The sequence below is a fragment of the Mirounga angustirostris genome, unplaced genomic scaffold (assembly GCF_029215605.1).
Source record: "Mirounga angustirostris isolate CCGP_5_RB_7025 unplaced genomic scaffold, mMirAng1.0.hap1 SCAF_9, whole genome shotgun sequence".
In the NCBI taxonomy this organism is placed as follows: Eukaryota; Metazoa; Chordata; class Mammalia; order Carnivora; family Phocidae; genus Mirounga; species Mirounga angustirostris.
In genome coordinates, this window is record NW_026991717.1 from 131,266,711 (window position 1) to 131,285,545 (window position 18,835).

The 18,835-nt window shown below is 46.8% G+C and overlaps 1 protein-coding gene across 10 annotated transcripts in view; it reads right to left on the bottom strand.

The window, feature by feature from the left end:
- The window catches only part of TTC7B (tetratricopeptide repeat domain 7B), a 251,052-nt gene that overhangs the window by 109,189 nt on the left and 123,028 nt on the right, over positions 1-18,835 (bottom strand). For all 10 annotated transcript variants that reach the window (XM_064571479.1, XM_045901401.3, XM_045901400.3 and 7 more), the window contains 2 exons: positions 17,941-18,004; positions 13,891-14,028 (listed from right to left, as the gene is read on the bottom strand). In XM_064571479.1, coding sequence (XP_064427549.1) covers positions 13,891-14,028; positions 17,941-18,004 — 202 coding nt within the window. The remainder of the gene's footprint in view (positions 1-13,890; positions 14,029-17,940; positions 18,005-18,835) is intronic.

The window sequence follows — 18,835 nt, forward strand, 5'->3', positions numbered from 1 at the left end:
AAGAGAAGTAGTTAGCATTTAATAAGCACCACATATGTGCCTAGTGATGGTGGGATGGGCATCTGCAGATCCCAAGCAAGACGAACACTTGGTCCCTCATTTTGATCACACTGGCAACGTGCTTAGCCAAAATCTATGGACATGTGACTTCATTCTGGACGATGTGATGTCAGCAGAAGCCGCTGGGGGAGCCTCCAGCAGGGGTGTCTAAGAGGAGGGCTGTCCCGGCTGGCGCACACTCTGCCCTCAGCCCTGGAGGGAGTATGAGGCTGAGAGCCATTCTCCAGAATGGCTGAGCAGAAAGAGAGAAAGCGCTGGGTCCCTGAGGCCGTGATGCACTGTGCTGTGACTGCAGCCTTTCCCCAGACTTGTTGTCATAGGGGGAGAAATTCACTCCTATTTGGTTAAGTCACTGTGAGCTGGTTTTGTTAATTACATCTGGTTACATCCCTCACTAACACAGACACTAAACGGCAGGGTTGGGATCTGAACCTGACCCCAGAGCCCTCTAAACAGCTCTACTATACTGACAAGAACAAGAAGCCCTTAAGAAGCACCTTGGGAATAAAAACTAAAGCCTCTTGATGAAAAGATCAAGTAGGCAAGATGCAGAGGGAAGACCTAATCCGGGTGTGAGGTGGAATGGGCTGGCAAGAAGTGGGGGAGGACGGGTGCTACGGAGAGAGCACCAAGTGATGAAAAGCCAGCAGCACTTGGAAACTGAGTTGGGGGATGAGGGATGGTGGGAGAGGAAGGACCAAGAATCGTGATCACATAGGTGGAATTAGGCAAAAGAGCCAGTGTGTGAAGGACATAGATGACGATCAAAAATGGTTTGTCTTAACAGCTCTACGCAACCAGCTCATTGCAATATAACCACTAAGTGCTCAAATATATACAAAGAAACATTTAAATGTTTAAATGCTTTTCTTACCCCTATTGCTAGGAGGAATGATAAATATCAACTGTTTTCCTGATAAACAAAAGGAGATCAGCCACTGAAACAGCCTGTTCTGAATCAGAAAGCCAGATGCTATAAATAAGTGTGCATCCTTATTTTCCTTTGTGCCAAAGGCTAACACACTCGTTATACTCACTGATAAACGCTTACTGGAAGCCTAATTGGTATAGAGCTCCAATCCATGTTCTATCAGCCATGGTACCAGGAAAATCCAGAGACTCTTGGGGCTATGAGGGAACTTGAGAAACATCCAGTTGAGGTCCCAAAAGGAAAGGACATTTGTCATTTTGGTTTCCTCTCACCTCAAAACTCTTCTGATTTTTTTGTTTTGGGAGTTGGGGGTATACCCTAGATAGGAGGAAAGCAGCTTCTCCACCTGCCAGTAATAAAGCTTGAATGAAGGAAGAAGGAGCATGGCACGTGACCCAGACACAGCCAATCAGACGCTCCTGCCAGAGCTCGGCCTCTGGAGCAGGGAGGGGAGGGGTGGGATGTTTTTCCCAGTGGCAGGGCCTGGGGGCTACAGGGGCAGCAGGGTCGGTGGAGGCCCTTGAGCCAGGGGTGTCTAAGCCCCCAGTCTGTGGTATTTTGTCATAGCAGTTTGAATGGACTAAGACAATAAGCCTTTGGATAACACTATGTAGCCAAGCTACATAAAAAGATACAAGTATCTTTTTTTTTTTTTTTTTTAAGATTTCTTACTTATTCGTTTGAGAGAGAGTGAGAGAGAGCACAAGCAGGGAGAAGGGTCAGAGAGAGAGGGAGAAGCAGACTGACTCCCCGCTGAGCAGAGAGCCCGATGAGGGGCTTGATCCCAGGACCCTGGGATCATGACCTGAGCCAAAGGCAGACGCTCAACTGACCTCGCCAGGAGCCATTTTAATTGCTTTACAAGAACTGACCCATTGCTCGTCCTAACAACCCTACAAGGACAAGCAAGTACTGTTACGGTTCTAGATTTACAGATGAGGACACTGGAGCACAGACTCCAGACTGGGGTCCCCTGCGTGACTATGTGGGGTCTCAGCGTGTTGGTGGAAGAGGCAGGACCTGAATCCGGGCAGTCTGGTTCCAGAGTTGGAGCTCTGAGCCACGATACTCGGCTATCTCTGCGACTTTAATTACAGACATGTCACTCACGCTTAACTTACCAGGCCCACTCATGCTGCATAAAGCAAACTATAGCTAAATAAAAGGCCCCTAAAAATGCCATATGTTCCATGCACTATTTTGGGGATTCAGCAATATTTTTTACTGCTAATGGGGCCCTTGCTTCCGTGGCTCTTTGGGATCCCCGAGGCTGCAAAGCACTCAGGACTTTCCAGGTTGCAGAATTTTCGAGAAACCTCACAGACCCCATGAAACCCACTGGCACCACAGCCGATATCCAAGGCGCTAAGGTTGTGTCAGTCAGGCATTTCCCCTCTGCTGCCGTGTCTTTCACGGTTTGGACCTCCTTCCCGTAACAAAAACAACCCATAGCCCATAGTAAGTACAGGTGTGTCATAAAGAGAGTCTGGAAATACAAGCTAACGACTACAAATTCGCCCTTCACCCCCAGTTCTGAGGTGTTTGAGCTCTGGCATCACCGCCGACGGCCCTGTCCTCCTGGGGCTCTTGGCATCTTATACATAGTGATGACTCGCTGGCTCTGGGAAAGCGCCCAGAGAGCTCCAGGTGCTTCTGAAAGCCCAATGCCCAGCATACCGCTCGGATATATAGCATGTCCTCCCCTGTGTTCCCGTAAACCCTGAGAGTATACAGCCCCTCCGCAGCTCAGGTCAACATACCCCAGTAACAAAAGGAAGCCCTCTCCCCATGAACACATCTGAGAATAAAAGGGACTTGGGTTGACCCTGGAGGCATTTGCTATCCACAGCTTCGGGTCCTTAGATGGCGTGTTTGCTCACCCAGTTCTGACTACCCCTTTCAAACACCCTAATCATCTCTGTACAGGACAAAGGAAAATTTTCCAGCTTTGATGGCGTGGCGGAGATTGCAATCAGAATATATGCTGTAAAATGAAGTAAAATAAAATAAAATAGAAACATTCACATTTCTGTAAGGGTTCCGGTCTGAAAGAAGGACCAATAAAGTGGACTTTTGAGAACACGTGGGTGTAACGTGCACCGGGGGCAGCAGGGAAGAGGCTGCTTCCGTCTGCCGGCCCCGCGTGGCTGGTGGCCGGGAAGGGGACAGCAGTGGCATGAGGCCAAGTGAGAGCAGTCGCATGATGAAGGTGCAGGCCCTGGAGCCCACTGCCCGGGCTTCACCCAAACTCCCTACTCACCAGCCATGGGTTGTCGCCTACGGCTGCTGAGTAGGGAGTCTGACATAACATGTCAAATGCTTAGAAGGGTGTCTGCCACAGGGCCGACCTATACGTGTTGCTATATGCCTGCTGCTGGTGCTTTTATGAGACAAAGTAGCAGATACTGAGGGGCTTGGGCTCGGGGCTTGACCTGAGGGGGAATGAAGGGGAAAGAGAGGAGCCCTGGGAATGGTGCGGGGGTGCCGGTGGGTGGCAAAGGAAGGACGGAAAGGGAGACATGACAGCGAGATTTCAGGCCTTTCTTGCTTGCGGTGTCCAGTGGAGAGGCGGCAGTGTGGCCTGGGCAGAGGGACATGGGACAGATGCCTGGGTCACACATGCCAGGCGGCGGCAACATCCCCGAGCCACCTCCCTTGTGAGAAAAGAAGGGGCTGTGATGTTATTTCTACCGGGAAAGACAGGTCCATTCACCGTCACCACACCTCTGCCACCTCACTAAATCCCAGATAACGTTCATGTAATACCGCAGATATTTGGTAGAACAATAATTAGACTCTAAATGGCATCCTAGTCATTTGAGTGAGGTCGTCAAAATGCCACTTGCGAAAATGTTGTTTCCTTTTGGGAGCAAGAGCGCCTCCTTTCCGGTCTCTTATTTTGGCTTTTCAGAGACGAGCCACCTCTGAGGGGGCTCCGGGAATGAGAAGGTCTTTTGGCACAAGGGAGGGACTTAGCAATTACCTTCCTAGTCCCCAAATCCCAATTACACAAACTGGGTGCGTGGCCATGGAGCTGGACAACACTAAGCACAAGCAAGGAAAAGCCAAAGCCTATTTTTGGAATTCAAGAGGGAGAGTCAGCAGCCAACACCCGGGGGGGAGGGGACAGGAATAAAATAATCAGATACCCCTCAAATTTAGCCTGGAGTTTATGTCTAAAATCCATCAGTATTAAAATAGAACAAATAACACAGCGAACTGTCTTCATTTTTCACCTCTGTGGGCAGGTTGGCCGTGTCCTAAAAGTTCTTGTAACAGACATCCTTCAGTTGATGGGGACAGTTTTCTTTTCTACATCATATGTCCTTAATGAGTTAGTTGATAAATGCAATCCTTTGCAGTTATGTAAAATTGTGGGGTTTTTTTTTTAAACTTTAACATGGTGCATAGATAATATTTCATGTCTTTACTTTTAGCAGTGAAAAACTAAGCAATTGGGACATTTTGGACCACTATCTGTAGGAGAGTGCCCGGCCTCGTTCTTACTTTACAGATGGGGAAACTAAGACCCAGAGAGGACAGGACCTGCCCAGGGTGACACAGTGGCAGACTTGAAATCCGAGCTCTGGTGCTCAGTTCCGAGCCCCTGTTTCTAAATTAACTAAAAATAAAAGTACACATGACAGTGGAGTTTGAGAGATCTGCTCAACAAGAGTCCGGGTCCAGGAAAAGCTTCTAAAAGTCATGCTTATGGGACTCTCAGATACAAAGAAAAGTACCCCCCCCCACCAGGTTTTGAGGAAACAGATGATGCCCATCAAATCTTGCTTAATAAGATTTCTCCTCTGAAATGAGAAATAAAATGCCCCCCTCCATTTCTCTTTTTGCTTTAAAACACCAATACTGATTCAAGCAGAGGTTTCTCAAAGCTTTATTGCTTTGGCAAATGCTGAACTTAAAGGATACCACTGCCTCTGGCCATGGTGGGAGGAGTAGAGAGTGGGCTGTTTTTCAAAGGTCACAGACTTTATTACAGAATTTGGATGCTGGACGCCATCCTCCGGCACGCTCTCTGCTCAACTATATGAAGCAACTCGATCAAGTTTGCCTAGCGAGGGAAGGGTCTCCAGGGTCCTACTCAAATACTATTCCATCTGCCGTTGTGCTGACGTAGCTGCTCCTTGTTATTCTTGCAAAATGAATCACTGAATTCAAGAACCGGGTGTTTCGTTCGTCTACCACCTCCTCCTCCACTGCCTCTCACCTTGGGTCTTCATCTGTTCTCAGTCCTCCTGCCCTGGCCGGGGGCACTGGGTGTTTGCCCTTCAACTTCGGCTGTTGCTTTGCCCACGCAGGGACGGAGGGAGGGAAGTGAGGAGTCAAGGTAATAGCGATGCAGGGGCGTGTCACACACCAAACAGGTGCTCAGTGAATGCTTGAATGAAGGGAGATCCAAGTGAGGATCCATAAATATCCTTTAAGGGGGCCACCCGAACAAGAGAGCACTTGGGAAGAGGGCCCGCAAAATGCTGAGAATCCGAGGTCAATGCACGTGGCCTGAGCGCCAAATGTGACCCACGGCTGCTTGTCACAGAGTCCAACAGCTAAGAGTCATTTCATAGATGAACATCTGCCAGCAGTTGGATGAGAGGAAATACTGACTTTGAGCCCAAATTAAGTGAAATGTTATCCTCCAGAACCATCCCATTCTTCTCATTAGTGAACCCGTATTATAGAAAGTTATACTCACTATTGTATTTTGAATTTAATCAGTAAAAATTCTGTGAAATTTGTTTCCTCTCTTGTCATACCTACACCATATCCTTGATTTTGCCTCTTGGTTCTCAAAGCCTAAAATATTTAGTGTCTGGCTCTCTTTATAGAAAAGCTTGCCAACCCCCAAACTAAAGGAATGGGATACTTCGTGCTAAAGGGAAGAAGGCGATAAAACAGTTGTCTTCAATCTGATGGGTTGTCAATGAAGGAGAACGGGACTTGCCCTGTTGTTCCAAAGAGACAGAATAGGTGGGAGTTTCAGGAGACGAACTTCAGATCCATCCTTCCTAATAACCAGAGAGGAATAGAATGGTATGTATTATAGACCAAGAGCTGTGTGGCTCTTTTATACCTATTGTCTCAGCAAGCTTCATAACTATCTCTGAGGTGGAAGCCCGGAGTGGCTCTTTCCAAAATCACAAGCTAGGAAGGAGTCATGCCAGGATTTGAACTCAGATATTCTTTTGACTCCAAGGCTGGTTTTTTCCACTCCTCAATGAAAGACCCTACTAAGGGTCAAGCATTATCTGCCAGGGTAATTACAGAGGGACATTTACTTCAGAAAGCAGACTATCAACACCACTGATAAGAACGGTAACATGCACTGTGCATACACTTTCACTTCAACCCTTACAATAACCCTCAGAGGTAGATCCTATCATTATCTGTATTTTCCCCATAAGGCGACAGGTTTAGGGAGGTAAAGGAATCTGCCCAAGTTCATACTCAGCATGTAAAGCAGCAGAAATGAGATTCAGACAAAGATCTGATATCTAGACATGAGATATTGTTAGGAGGGCAACACTATCCAAATGATCCACAGAATCAATACAATCTCTATGAAAATTCTAACAGTTTTCTTTGCAGAAATGGAAAAGCCAATCTTCAAATTCACGTGGACTTGCAAGGGGCCCTGAATAGAGCAAAAACAATCTTGAAAAAGAGCAAAGAGGGAGACTCACACTTCTTGATTTCAAAGCTTATAACAAAGCTACAATAGTCAAAACCGTGTGGTATGGGCATAAGGATAAACATATAGACCAATGGAATAGAACTGAAATCCAAGAAACAAACCCACACATCTACAGTCAATTGATTTTTGACCCGGGTGCTCAGTCCATTCAAAGGAGAAAGAATGGTCTCTCAACACATGTTGTTAGGACAACTGGATTTCCAAATGCAAACAATGACACTGGATCCCTACTTAAAATACAGACATTAACTCAAAATGGATTAACATACTAAATATAAGAGCAAAAACCATAAAATTCTTGCAGGAAAACATAGGAGTATATCTTCATGACCTTGGATTTGGCAAGGGATTCTTAGATATGACACCAGATGCGTGAGCAACAAAAGAAAAAAAATTGACATAGGGAATTAAAAGCTTTTGTGGATAAAAGGACATTATCAAGAGAATGGAAAGACAGCCTACAAAATGGGATAAATATTTACAAATCATATCTGTTAAGGGTTTATTACCCACAATAAACCAAGAACTCCCATAACTCAACAACAGAAAGACAAACAACCCAAATTAAAAATTGGTGATGGCCTTGAACAGCTATTTCTCCAAACAAGACACATAAATGGCCAAAAAGCACATGAAGAGCTATTCAACATCATTAGTCATTAGGGAAACGCAAATCAAACCCACACTGAAATACCATTTCACACCTACTAAAATGGCTATGACAAAACAGAACAAAACAGAAGTAAAAAGTATTGGTGAGGATGTGGAGAACTTGGAACTCTTGTGCCTCACTGCTGGGAATGGAAAATGGTGCAACTGCTGTAAAAAATAGTTTGGTAGTTCTTTAAAAAGTTAAACACAGAATTACCGTATGAGCCAGCAATTCCACTCTTGGATGTATACTTAAAAGAACTGAAAACAGGAACTCCAATATATGTACACCAGTGTTCATCGCAGCATTATTCATGATAGTCAAAAGGTGGAAACACTACACGTGTCCACCAACAGACGGATGGATAAACAAACTGTGGCATATACATACAAGGGAAAATTATTCAGCCAAAAAAGGAATGAAGTCTGATACATGCTATCAGATGTGTTATCACAACAGAGCGGAGCCTCAAAAACATGCGGCTAGGTGAAATAAGCCAGACATAAGACACCAACTACTGCATGCTTCCATTTACGTGATGCCAACTCAGAGACAGAACGGAGATGAGAGGTTACCAGGTTAGGGAGGGAGGAGGGAATAGGGAGCTACTGTTTGATGGGTAAAGAGTTGCTGTTTGGGGTGATGGAAAATTTGGAAATAGTCATGAAGGTTGCGAATGTAATCAATCGTGAATGTAATTATCGTGAATGTAATTAATGCCACTGAATTGTACACCTTTTAAAAAGGTTAAAATGGCATATCAAAATTCATTGAGGGCCATAAAAAGGGAGCAATGATACTTAATTCAAGAAATGCTTCCATAATAGTGGAAACGTAGGTGCCGGTGGTCATGTCAGTCACTGAGATGTTTCAGGGCAGGCCTGCCATGCAGGCTCCTGGTCCCTGCTGGGTGACCCCCAAAGCTGGACCAGAGTTGGGATCTGTACGGTGCTCTGCCCCACAGTGGGCCCAGCTCTTCCTCTTCCTCCCCTATTTCCCAGTTACATGACCTTTACCCTCTGGGCCCACCTGGGGAAGACCTACTCATTGCATATCCAGGGAAAGTTTATCTCAAAAATCAAAGGAAAGGGAGTGGGACGAGAAGGTACACTAGCTTTGAAGCACTGGTTTATTCAGCAGGTTTTTACTGAACACCTACCATGAACTAAACATTCTGCCTTCATCTCTCAGAAGGTCAGGTCACACCGACTCCTCCTAGGGAGCTTGGCACCCAGGTCAAGGCCGGGCTTCTGCAGCCCAACTGGGGCTGCACGAAACACCAAACGCTAATAGAAACTGACAAATGGTAGGCCTGTTAAGCAGACTTAGACGTTCAAGTGTTTTTCATAATGCTCCCTGATTAAATAAGTGTTTGGGTTAGGAATGTGTAAATGTCCCTTTGGTACAAGCACTAGCCAGACAGTTCTACCCACAGAACTATAATGTTGTTGAGATTTACCATAAACAAATGAATATGAGTTCAACAGGGAAGATAAAAATATCATTTCTGTCATTAAAGCTGCCATAGCTATGTAGAGGGGGCACATACACCCTTCTAGAGGGTCCCCAGAACATTCTGTCAAAATGGAGCCATTAATAGTCAAATTCAAGAAACAAACCTACTTAGCAGTTTGGGTTCATTCTAAAAAACAGAGGAAGCAGTGCTTGTTGCTTTACTTTTAATAGCATGGGTTGTCATGCCAACTAGTGCTGCTATTTAAATTGAAGGGGGAAGAAAAAAGTGTTCCTTCCTACACAAACCTTTCAGCGGGGCTCACAATTAGTCTTCTAAAAACACAAAAACTCATTGCACTGGAGATATGGTAAACATTGTGCTTATATTTAAACCTGTCGGAATGAGGATGTGATAAACCTCTGGTTTGTATTTCCTTTGTACAATGCTCCTTGCCCAGTATCTGGCTGCGTGGTGCCCTAAAAAGAAGAAAGGCATTCTGTGGGCACATGCCAAGGCAGCCGATCTTGGGATGGGAGAGGAACCGTCCATCCGGAATAAACACCACCGAAGAAAGAGACAGAGAGGACAGCTTTCTCGCCAGAGTGGCTCTGCTCCCCCCTGGAAGGCACAGTTCCTAAAAGGCTGGGTCTGCACCATGCTGCAGGACACACCAGAGGGTCAACGACAGGGGGAGAGAAGATGACAAGACGTGCTGGGCACCGTGGCAGAGGGGCCCCGTCCTTTTCCCCGTTGGTGTAGGAGTGCCGAGGGGCCCAGCTCAGCCGGGGAGGCGAGCCAGCAGAAGGAGAATGTGCTGTGTCTGATGTGGCATATTGATGTTGTTTGGGGACAAGAGAAGGCAGGAAAGTCTGAGGCAGGGGGAGGAGGTAAGGCGTCATCTCTCCCAATAGCCTGGCCGTCGTTAACTTCTGTTTCTAAAAGGATCCAGCTGGTATAAAGGAAGATCTGTGCAGCGTTGCTGAGGCTGGGGGGACCTGCTCATGGACCAGCCGAAGGGGTCCTGTCCCAAGACATTGGGGGGCTGACAACCTGGCCCCATGCTTTCTGTTCAGTGTTCTCTCTTACCTCTCCTCCATGAGAGCAAGCCCTTGGCTCCCGGATCCTCAGGCCTCATGCCCTCGTACCCCCAGGGTCTTGAGGATGAAGGTGTCTCTCTGCTCTGAGACTTTCTGATTCTTATCGGCCCTTGATGTACCAGCAGTTTCTCCTCTCCCAAGGGCACCCCAACCTCTTAAACATGGCTGCAAGCCCCCCGGTCCGTTCTCCTGAAAGGAACACGCCTTGCACTCACCAGTCTTCTCTAATCAGTTGTCTTTTTGTGTCTTTCTGTTTCATTTCCAACTAGACTGGAAGCTTCTGGAAGCCAAAACACCTTCTTCTCTGTTGCTTCCCCTGTGCCCGGCAACTCCTGGGCATATGCTGGTGGGAACAGCACAGCAGCATCCAGCTGCCATGTAATGAGCTCCACTCGGTATCACGTAGCAAGTGTCGGACTCTGTTCTGAGTACCTTACCTAGTTTAATGAATAGCCTCACAATGATCCGAGATAGGTATGGCTACTGTCCCCATTTTACAGAAGGAAAAACCAAGGCATAAGGGGTTAACAACTTGCCAGGATCACACAAGTGTAATCTGAGTGGCAGACCCAGAATCCAAACCCGAGCTCCCGAACACAAGGGCTAGGGCTCAGGACACACTAGGTTGCTGACCTGGGTTTGGGGGCTGAGGAGACAGAGACGGGGTGGAGTGCCAATGGAGGGGAGACAAATGAGTGGGAATATCTACAATAGGACACATAGGACACTACCTCATTCCTTGAAACTTGTGTAAATGTATGTGCATTTACTCATAAAGAGATACATGAAAAGATGGTCTCAACGATGTCAAGGAGGGCGAGACTCTAAGTGACTTTTATTTCCTTTTCCATACTTGTCTGTATTGTTTAATGCTTCAAGGAGTCGCAAGGTGCTGCATATTGCAAAAAAGATAACCGATGAGGTCACTTTCATTGTGGGAGGAAAAGGAAAACAAAACGAAAAAGAAAAAGAAAAAAAAGAGGGGGGATGGGAAGAAGAGCCATCCAATGTTTCTGCACAGAAGGGTGGCGGCCACTCTTGGTGTCTCAGAAAGATCACTTTGGCCACCATGCAGGAGGTGGAGACTGGGACCGACTATACGACCACGATGAAGGACAGCAATGACAATCACTCACGCTCACGGGGCCCCCAGAAGTAGCATAGGGAGTTTAAAATCCAGCTGTCCCCACGGCAGCACCACTCCCCAGAGTCAAATGCCCACCACCAGATAAATGGGTGAACAAATTGTGCTGGATCTCCACAGCGGAATGTCATTCGACCGCAAGAAGGAATGAGTCCCGTTACAGGTTACAGCATGGGTGACCTTGAAAACATTACGCTGAGAGAAGCCCGGCACCAAAGGTCACTTACTGGACAGTTCCAGTTATAGGAAATACCCCAGATGGGTAAATCCATAGAGTCTGAAAGCAGATTGGTAGTGGACAGGGACTGGGGGAGGTGGGTGGGGGACAACTGCTTACTCAGGACAGGGTCTCCTTCTAGGATTTGATAGAGTGATGAATGTACCGAATGCCACTGAGTTATATACTTTAAAATGGTTACGTTTATGTTACGGGAGTTCACCCCAATCAAAAAACAATACAGTTAGCCTTTTAACCTAAAGCCCTGAGAAAATGGAAGGGCAGATGAGAAGAAAAGAAGAAGAAGAAAGACGAAGAAGAAAAAGGCGGTGGGGAGAGGAAGAGGAGGAGGAGGAGAAGAAAATGGCAGCAAATGAAGGAAGCAGGACCCTCAGCCTGGGACCAGAGGAGAGAGGGTCTGTGCTCAGTCAAGGTTGGACCTTCTGAAACGGAGCACCCAGATGCCGGCCGCTTTCTCCTAGATAGGACCTGTTTTAGTTAAAAGATCTGAGATGACATGGCCAACAAATGTTTGCTGGGGAGGCAAAACTAAGTAGAAACAGCAAGGTCGAAGCCATGTAGTCAAATGCTTTACTACTGGAAGCAGACCCTGCCCTCCCCAGCACCAGCCACGCCAGAGGGCAGCTGCCTGCAGCTTGGCTGCCTCCCCCTGGACTGGGGGCCGCTCGTGGGCAGGGACCACGCCTCGCGCATGGTGGTATCCCGGCCTTAATCACAGCCCCTGGCTCAGAACGGGGGACCGCATATACGTGTATTACAGAAATGGATGTCCTCCATTGTGTCTATCTTATCAACTGATTTATGTATTTAGTAGATAAAACAAAGATATGGTATAAAATCCATAAGCTTCCAAGGAATGTACAGTGGTAAATTTCCCTTTCTCCCACCCTTGTCCTCCATCACCTACGAGGCAACCTCTGGCCCTGTCCCCATCGCTTTAAATGTGACCAGGGCAGTGAAATTCTGAATCGCAAAAGCTCCAGCAACCAATCGGACCACCTAGTGACTCGGGCGTCAGGTCATCCCCACAAGATGGAAGCTACGTGTGATACCAAGATGAAAGTCACTGTAGTGAAAACAAGGCCCCAGTATTCCATGCTGGGAGGAGGCACACGGCAGGCTTGTAGAGGAATGCTGCAAAGGTGACAGCCATCCCCCTACAGTCGTTCATGGCATGACGAGAAGTCCGTGGGCAGGAGCCATGCAGCCAGCCAACCACGCCAGCCACCTCAAGCTCCTCACACCTGGTTCTGAGGTCAGTGAAGTTCAAGCTGAGGGAAGGCCATGCTGCTACATGATGGGATGAAAGGAGACATGCCAACCGCAACCAACCTCGGACCCAGACAGATGGTTTCTTTAGTGGTTTGTCTGGAGGAAAAAAAGTTCACCTGAAGAGGACTCAACTGGGAGCTGGGTGGCACTGTCCCCACGGACGGACCCCACGGTGACACAGCAGACAGGCACCAAGCTGGCTGGGAGGGGAGGGTCCCAGGAAATGGAAGCACGTGGAGTAGGGAAGAATCTGGGCAGAGTCCCAGGGGGTGAGCCATGTAGGACAGGAACATCCGGGCACACTGCTTTATCTAGCCGGACTGAGAGGGGCTTTTTTTGAAGACTGAGTAACCACTGTCCTGTAGAGTCACCAAACCAAAGACTAAAAAAAGACCCGAGGCACGCAGTCCCCTCTGTCCTCCAAGGCTCCTGCCTCACGTGACGGCGACGCACCGGCAGGCTAGGGGGTGAGCCGGGCGCTCATCTGACGCCAGCCAATGTGTTACTGTGTTTCATTCCCTGTCCCCATGCCCGGAAACTGCGGCGGTGGGTATAAATTTAGAAAGAAAAAGATAAATAACGTGGAAAAGTCCACTTTAACAAAATGAGTTGTCTTCTTTCTTTCTTTTTACTCCACTCAAGAAAGGATAAACCGATCGTGTTACTTATTCCGCCCACACCCTGGTGGACTTTGGTATTCTGGGCAGTAGCTCGATAATGCATGACCGCAGCCCGGGATTAACCAGCCTCTTCTGAAAACTGTAAAACAGTCAAGCTTCCATCCTCAGTGTTTTTTAGACGCTGAAGGAACAAAATGACAGGACCTCGCACGAGATCTGTAATCAACTCAGGTCTCTTCTGAACAAGCAAAAGCCCTTAAATGAAGACCGTGTTTACTGATATGGATGCTGATACCAGTTCATCTGACAATACGCTGTGCCTGATGGTGCCATTCCATCAGGAGTTATGCATCGTTTTAAACAAAGTAAAACCGGCTTTCTAAGGGAATTAGGATCACAGATGGGAGATTTTGGGTGATGGCAGAAATTACCCTGCAAGAGAAACTGCTTGAGAAATGCTTGCCTTCCCTCACATGCAAACTCGCAGCCAGTGGGTTTAGGGGCCACTGGTAGGAAGTCACCACCGGTGAATTCCATGATCCAATCATCTAGCCCAATTCCTATTTCACAGAGTGAAGTGACAGGCCAAGGTCACATGGCTGCCAGGGACAGAGGGGTCAGGACCTGGTCTCACAGCTCTTCCCAGTGCTTCTTCTGCTAGAGCCCCACCCCCACCCCCAACCTGGAAGTACCAGACTCAAGGGCTCTACCTCCGACAGCATCTCATACTGGCCTCTTCTTCCAAGGGCAATGGTCAGTAAATCATAGACCACAGATGCACTCTGCAAGCTGATGAGGCGGTCACTCTTGTGCTCGGGTATTCTGCTCAGCACAGCGTCCCGGTTGGCCTGAAAACAACACAGAAGAGAGAAGCAGAAGGTGAGCCAGCCCAGGCACACAGCTATCATTTTGTGGAGAAAAGCCATCTAGGCCCTCCTGCCCCTAAGGGCTTTTGCCAAGGGCCTGGAGACAAGGGCAGGGGTGAGTAAGGGGCTTGTCACCTTGGGTTGATTATTCAAAACCCCCCCAACACCGCAGCACACGGTTCGGAGCATTATCCAAACACAACGGCCTGGAGGTATGGTCCTGGAGGATGCTTGGTACCTGTCAGCAGGAGGCTTTCGGAGCTGATGCAAAGCAGGGTGATTTCTCCCGGCCTCGGGCTCCCAGCCAGCCCTCCTGTGCACACAGCCAGGGCTCTGGGGCAGCAGACTCACCCATCGGGTGGGGCCCTGCTGTGCCTCGCTTGTCGGTCCAGCCCCTGCTGTACATTAATGAGCGGGGGCGGGGGGGGGATCTCCAGTCCCACACTCCCATCATCAAATGGTGCCATTAAGTTCCCTCAGTCCTACAGAGACGCGTCGTACTTTTCCTCTGCCACTAAAGCAACATTCAGATCCCTATATGGCACCTTCATTGGAACAGACTACAAAGACTAATGCGATCTTGTTTAGGGAAGCACCAAACAGCTGCAGAAGAGAAAGCAAGAAGCAAGCCGATTTTTGTTTTAAAAGCTATTACCAGAGGACTCAGGAGAACACCTTGCCTCTTGAGTGTCTCCACTGCTTGGCACAGAAATACAGCAGGCACATTCAAGCTTATTAATCTCATCTCTCTAGGAATCAAATGCTCTTTACAACAACGTGTTTTCATTACTTTTGAAATTTAATTTCTCGACAGAGTCTCCAGACATATCACATGTATTAGGGCCGCTAACCACTCCAACCATTTTCCTTTCCTCCCTGCTAGGGAGTTCAGAATCAATTAAGTTAGATTTTGCCTGTCTTTTCTCCCCCTGCTAATTAGCAGAAGTTTCTGGATCTATGCATCCCTAGGAGGACAGAAAGGGGCCCCTTGGTTTCTCCTGTTAAAGTGGTAGGTGAGGTACCAGGGTCCCTGGTCCGGGCAGGCTGATGGCTATCCTCCTGCCTGACATGCCCACACACCTCCTCTCTCACTAATAAGACGAAATGCCTTCTCTCTGTGTATGAGTCGAAGGTGCTCACTTTTAGCCACCCATCCATACTTACTCACTTTAAAATTCCTTGCTCTTAAATGTCAAAGACAAATAAGAATATATAAGACAGGCTACTTCCTACCAAGTGAGTCATCTCTTATGGATACAAGCCTGCTTCTGAAGATTTCATTCTAAGGTTTTCTTGTTAGGAGCAACTTTGAGCCAACAAAAGAAGCTCTAAGGGAAACAGGGCCCTGCTATAAGGAGTCTCATTTTATTTACTTGCTATAAATGTTCCATATTAGGACCAATGCCTGGAAGAGAACAAAACAAAACAAAAATACTACTTGAGAGATTTTCAAGTTATGCCAAGTACATTTTTTTAAAAATTTTTAGAGAAAGTCTATTGATGTCTTTTGATTCAAACCTCAAACAGATCCACAAATAATAAATATCCCAGAACATTGTCTCAGAGGTAGTTGTGCAAATGTAGCTCTGATAAGCCTTTTTTCTCCTGGGGAAAATTCATTTGATTTGAGGTGAGAAAGCAGTACAATGCCAAACCATATCTTACAGGTGGAGAGACTATGGACAAACTGATGTTTCTAAAGTTAGAGTCAGAACCAATGAAGAATACAATTTTCTTAGACGCCAAAAAAACACAGGAATTCTCATTTGGTTCTGAAATTAAGCACGTGGATTTCTGTCTAAAAACTGAAAAATCAAGAAGTCAAGGAACATGAAAAAAGCTTCCAAAAGCAACTTAATTTAGACTTCTACCTACATAATTATGGAACAATTTACAGGGAGAGCATAATCGTTGTGGTTGGAAACCCAGACGCTCATATTTACTGAGGATGTCATTGGTTTCACCATCCTCTGAAGAGAGTTTCCAGAAATTAAACACCACAGAGGCAAATCTGATGGTCTCAAAGGGATCTCAATTTTGAGTAGTATTAGTTTCTATCATTTCAATTAAGGAGCAGGAAAGGTGGAGACATCATTCCCAAGAGTCTACACTTGTAGCAAGCATTTTGGAGATGTGGCTATGTTTTCCAAATTCTAAACTGGAACACACACTCTGACAACGGAACACAATATTTTCGATCAGAATTGCCCAAGAAATCTAAAATGTGTGGCCACCAGTCTTTCAGGACTTTCCCAGCGTTACCAACCAAGTCTGCCCGAAGGAAACTAACTGCCAAGTTGCGAGGAGCCCAGCTGAGAATGAGGGAATGTGAGCTAGGGGGCCAACATGAGCCGGCCGCCCCCGCTGAAGAACCGATGACAAAGCATGGTGAGACCAGCTCATTTGAAAAACAGTTACTGGAAGCCACCAGGTGCCAGGCTGCTCACATATATGCCTTCCCTGGTCATGCCAAGGCAGAGTAGAGAATGTAAATGACACCATTCTGAGTTACCAGCTGACAGTCGAGGAAAGATGAGCCGGGGGGGGCAACCTGTTTCCTTCAGAGGAAGTAAGGCCAATGACGTCAAAGAGGTTCCAAATAAAAAGCAGTGGTGACTCAAGCAGTCCTGCTCTTGTAAACATCTCCGGGCCATTTCACAGAACAAGAAAACCCAAAGTTTGAAATTAAGAGAAGAAGGCGGGCCTCCCTGACTAATCCCAGCTTCTCCCGATCCCTTCTTTACTCAGCCCATTGGACATTCTTCTTGGGCTCCATTTCTAAATCCTCTTCAGCTGGGTGTATTTCATGCCTCCACTGAAACCACATGCTTGGGGAAGAAGGTAAATACCACCTCTTGCCTCAGTCACGATTCCTTTTCCTCCTCCTTCACCTCCTGCCTGCCGGGTGAGGGGGGAGAGATGGGAGGAGGCAGTCTGATCTAGAAAGAGCAACAGACCACTGCAAGCTGCCTCCATTTTGCCTGCTCTGGTCCTCAGGTTCCTCGTCCATAGAATGAGTGAATGGGTATGAGGACATCTAGGTCCTTCCCAGTTCCAGGAGCCTCGCTATGCTGTTCAGGAGCTCAGCACACACCACTTACGTGCCAAGGTACTAACTAACTACTGTGACACAGATTGCCTCCCACGGTTTCGAGCCCAGGCAGTCATGCCTAGCACTCCGCAGAGCAGAAAGCCAATAAATGGTGAGGCATGAAATTCTAGACGTAAACTTTGATAGCCTGGCCAGACATTAAGAAAACATTTCAAAGGAATCCGATGGCCTGGCAAAAACTCCCTCACAACATTAGAGCCAGGGAACAGGAGCGAGCTCTCACGGCCCGGGACTCCGGAATGTCCAGGGAGCAGGCGGGAGGCCTGTCCAAGAGGACGAGGCCACTTCATCAGGCTCCTGCTACAAAAACCAGAGGTTTGCATCCACCACCAGTGATTTACCCCTAAACTCTCCCTACCTCCCCAGGCAAGTTGAGTGGCTTGGAAAGGTTACCCTCAGGGGGATTCCTTCCCTTCGGAGGGCTCCTCTGGTGGTCCTTTTAGCCATAGTTTACCTACCCACAGTTGTGTTAGGGTTCCCGTAGCCAGTGGGCAAATGAATGAACTCAGATGCCTGTTTACTGCTTGCCTGAGAGAGGCTCCATGCTCCAGGCTGAGATTAACCTACAAGGGACATTTCTACCCAGTCCAAGAATTAAGAAACATCCCTCTTCTTAAACCCCTGTTGTTTTTTCCCCCCACCCGGTAGCCCCTCTAGAAAGTACTCTCCTCCCAAGAAAAGCCCCCACTGCACTGATACAGTCACCACACCAAAATCAGGACTATAGGAACGGGGAGGGGGGGGTGGGGGGGCGGAGAAATGTGAAAGCACATTCTACTTACCATCGATTCACTGATCAGCAGTAACAACAGGGCCTCTTCAGTATTTTCTTGAGGACAAAAAATGCTGCGTAAAGAAAATCAATTTTTATATATGGCAATTTCAAAATCATATGAAATACATGAGGATGAACAGTACTGAGTATTAAAAGCTTCTAGACTTTTATGTAGAACTCACAAAAAATACTGTATCATCTGACACTTGAATTAATTTGCTTATTTCTATGGTAATCTATGGAATTTATTTTAACTGTGCATTTTAATAGCAGGCAGCAGAGTGAAGTAAAGCTATAAAAACCACAGTAAAAGCCCAAATCACATATATGCCTATTATAGAGGCAGAAATTGCAATTGTTACAAACTAACGTTATCTCACTGATAAAGCTCTCTCCTGAACCCATTCTGGGGGTATAGATTGTAGACATCTTACTACGCAGTCCGCTTCTTACTTCTCGCTAACTGCCACATCTTATATTGTCCTTTAGATGAAATAAGAGATTGGAAGCAATTTTAGAGTTTGAATCATTTCTAGAATACTGTAAGAATTTGGCAAGCTACCTTAATTAGACACACATGTTCTATTATGGGGTGGCATGCAAGAGCTAGCTGCCTTATTAATCTATTTTATGGAACTTGGCCAAGCTCTAACATCTGGGATTAAAAGAAAAAGCTTTTATGCTCAATGTTATTCAAGATTATTGAACAACAATAACAAGAACAAAATCCAAACACATAACCCCAATCTCCATCCTTTATAGCCTTTTTTTTTTTTGGTGCTTTGAGCAGCTTTAGAGACTTGCAGCATTTTTTCCTCTGTTCTAAAAGCTCTAGAATCCTATGAGTAGAACTGAGAGTGTTATCACCAATTGAGCCAAACTCGATTCTTTTTCACGGAATG